Below are 2,739 nucleotides of genomic sequence, written 5' to 3'. Positions count from 1 at the left end.
GCCCCAATGCAGCATATGTTCTTGACAGCCATTTTAAGATTGATATATGATGGTAAATTGGAAATGAATCGGGAGGAAAATGGGCAGCAAAGAGGGATGCTATGGCTTGTAGAAATGCTTCTGGAAATTTATAAAAAGAAAACAAAAAATTGCCCGGCCGTAATATTTTCATTAGAGGAAATCCAGTCAGCGGCCGGCATCCAATGTCCGGGTTAAAATCCCGAGAGATCACCAAATGGATATCGGAATAACTTGCGTAGTTACAGAGAGGAGTTTAGTCACCCCCTATTCGCTTGGGCCCTCTTGATGGCAGCTCCCGGCGGCTGAGCGAGGGCCGCGCTGAGTCTACAGCCACACCGTACCACTCTCCCATTCGCCCGCCAATCGCGGGCCTCTGGGCAACGTCACCGCGGTTGCCATTTATAAAAGGGCGGTCATTTGTGGGTTCTCTGCAATCAAGAGCCGTTATCGATATGCTCCTCTATCTGATTTTGTGATACCGCGCCATCAGTGTAATCCAAGGCGCAGTGGCTCTCCACCCGATGCCATGCTTCTCCAGCTATCCGAGCCTCCATCACACAGAGCTGGGGATACTCCAGAGACCCGCCCTGCTCAATACTTTTGAGTTAGGTTGCGCTGACATCAGGGCCTTTGCGACCACAAGCTCCCCCAAGTCTGCTCACGAGAGCAATGCTTCTAGACTTATCCCCTCTAGAGAAGGGCCAGGGAAAGGGGAGGAGGGGAGGGGCCGGCAGCATCGAACCTGAGGAACAGCAAGCCTCCTCTGGATTGCGGCAAGCGTGCTGTCCGCTGGCCGCTGGCCGAGGATGCACTGGCGGCCTCCGGCGTGGCAGAGTGCAGAGTCAAGCGCGGGCGGAGCAGAGGGGAGAACGAAAAGAGCCGCAGCCGTGCAGGGATTGAAAGGAGTGGGGGTTGGAGTCGCACCTGATTCACGCGGTTTTGTTCTTGGGCAAAAATCGTCTGGAGAAAATAGAGTGTTTATGTGTCACGGTCGTTATCCACCAATGTTTGTTTGTTATTTAGTCACTATGAAAAACATCTTATCTCGGCCTATATATTTTCAGGATTTCTCAATCTGACATGATCCGCCCTCTTCTCTACTCCCCTTGCCGCCCTTCCAAAAGCCCAATTCTGATCCGCCATGATAACAAGAGCCAGCCCCCGCATATTCATCACCTCTGCGGATTCCCCCATGGGCGAATCGCTTACCCGCATGCTTGCCGACATGGCAAATTCTCGGCCTCACCTCAAGGTCCAAGTGGATGCCGCCGTCATGTTAAGGTAAACAAACCCATGCTCTTCGGTCCACCATTTCATTCCCTAATTCATGGCTGTGGCAATGCTCACGCTTGGCCTTCACCCCCCTCTTAACCAGAGATCATTCGTTACACAACATCAATGCCAATGTCTTTGTTTTGAATCCTGTCCACAACCCTAACTTATCCGCCATGCTCGAGGGAGTATCAAAACTATGCCTTGTCCTCGATCCATTGGCACCCTATCTAGACCGCAAAACTATCATAGAACACGCAAATTCGTATGTTTTTCTGTTCTCCCTCCCCCTCCCTGTCTCCGTCTTTAGTTTGTTTACGCTGTTAACATTTCTGTTCGCCCACCATTAGGTATATTCAAGCCGCCAGAAAAGCTCGTGTGGAGCACATTGTACTCCTCACCCCTTTCGCACCTAATGATCCCGCCACTCCTCCCACCACCCCCATCGAAGAGCCCTTCCCTGAAGTGACCTTCCGCTCCATCTTCCTACAAATAGAAGCAGACCTGAGAATGGAAAGAAACGTCACTTTCCTGCGTTATCCAGGCCTTCAACACCAGCATTTTGCCCTCCTTTCGCGGCCCCTTGCCTCCGGCTGGATTCCCCGGGGCACACATACGATCCAACTTCACGACAGAGAGAACGTCGCCCTCGCGGCTTGCGTTGTTCTCCTGTGTCCGCGGGTGCGCGGCCCAGAATTCACCATCACCGGCCCAAGCCTGCTGACGGCCGAAGAGCTGGTAGAGCGGGTTGGGGCCTTGCTGGGTCAGCGAACCGAGAGGGACGTGCAGTTCGAGGCCGTGGTTCGTGGGGCCATCGAGCATAAGGAGACGGCCGAGTTTCTTATGGAATTATGGAGCGAGGGCGAGGCCCGACTCACGCGGGATTTTGAGGAGTTGACTGGAGAGGAGGGGCGTTCGCTCCAAGAGTATCTGGAAACCCATCGTGAGCTGTTTTTGGGAGGCGATGAAGTGGTGCTGGCACCCGGCCCGCGAATGGAGCGTGTAGGAATTTTCTGTAGCATGAACGCATAAGCTTATCAACCAAAATAATCCTGTGAAAGCTGCCCGTCGCTGCGAGTACAATAATGGCTGTACGATATACTATGCATATATATATATATACATATAAATATACATCTATATTACTATTCATATTCTTCTCATTCTCCTATTCATATTCAATTCATATAATAAATATTCCGAAGAAATTTCATGATTGGCGCAAGCTCGCTTTTTTCAGGGCGAACGCGAGAAAAAAAGAAAATTGAGGGCTGTGTCTTTTATTCGCTCTTCTCAAGAGATCCCCCACTCCATAGCAAAACCAATATGAAGGCCATTCTCCTCGTGGGAGGTGCTTCTCGCGGCACCCGCTTTCGGCCCCTCTCGCTCGATCTTCCCAAGCCCCTCTTCCCGGTCGCCGGCGACCCCATCATCTGGCATCACCTA

General features: G+C 51.8%; 3 protein-coding genes across 3 annotated transcripts in view; 2 read left to right on the top strand and 1 right to left on the bottom strand.

Annotated features, from left to right (window-relative positions):
* Positions 1 to 626: 626 nt before the first annotated feature.
* VTP21DRAFT_3516 (uncharacterized protein) lies at positions 627 to 1,060 on the bottom strand (the record flags this gene model as incomplete). The annotated part of the gene is made up of 3 exons (XM_069393827.1): positions 627 to 696; positions 764 to 981; positions 1,049 to 1,060. 3 exons carry the CDS (start codon positions 1,058 to 1,060, stop codon positions 627 to 629), a joined length of 300 nt encoding a protein of 99 aa, XP_069249519.1.
* A 102-nt stretch (positions 1,061 to 1,162) lies between these two features.
* Positions 1,163 to 2,325, top strand: VTP21DRAFT_3515 (uncharacterized protein; the record flags this gene model as incomplete). The annotated part of the gene is made up of 3 exons (XM_069393826.1): positions 1,163 to 1,302; positions 1,397 to 1,558; positions 1,644 to 2,325. 3 exons carry the CDS (start codon positions 1,163 to 1,165, stop codon positions 2,323 to 2,325), a joined length of 984 nt encoding a protein of 327 aa, XP_069249518.1.
* A 294-nt stretch (positions 2,326 to 2,619) lies between these two features.
* VTP21DRAFT_3514 (uncharacterized protein) overlaps positions 2,620 to 2,739 on the top strand; it is a gene marked incomplete at both ends in the record, with an annotated part of 562 nt that continues 442 nt past the window's right edge. Inside the window, one exon of the mRNA XM_069393825.1 lies at positions 2,620 to 2,706. Coding sequence (XP_069249517.1) covers positions 2,620 to 2,706 — 87 coding nt within the window. The remainder of the gene's footprint in view (positions 2,707 to 2,739) is intronic.

Source organism: Calcarisporiella thermophila (assembly GCF_041956535.1).
Source record: "Calcarisporiella thermophila strain CBS 279.70 unplaced genomic scaffold VTP21scaffold_17, whole genome shotgun sequence".
In the NCBI taxonomy this organism is placed as follows: Eukaryota; Fungi; Calcarisporiellomycota; class Calcarisporiellomycetes; order Calcarisporiellales; family Calcarisporiellaceae; genus Calcarisporiella; species Calcarisporiella thermophila.
Note: the sequence above shows the minus strand (reverse complement) of the source record. Positions and strands in the feature narration are given on the sequence as shown.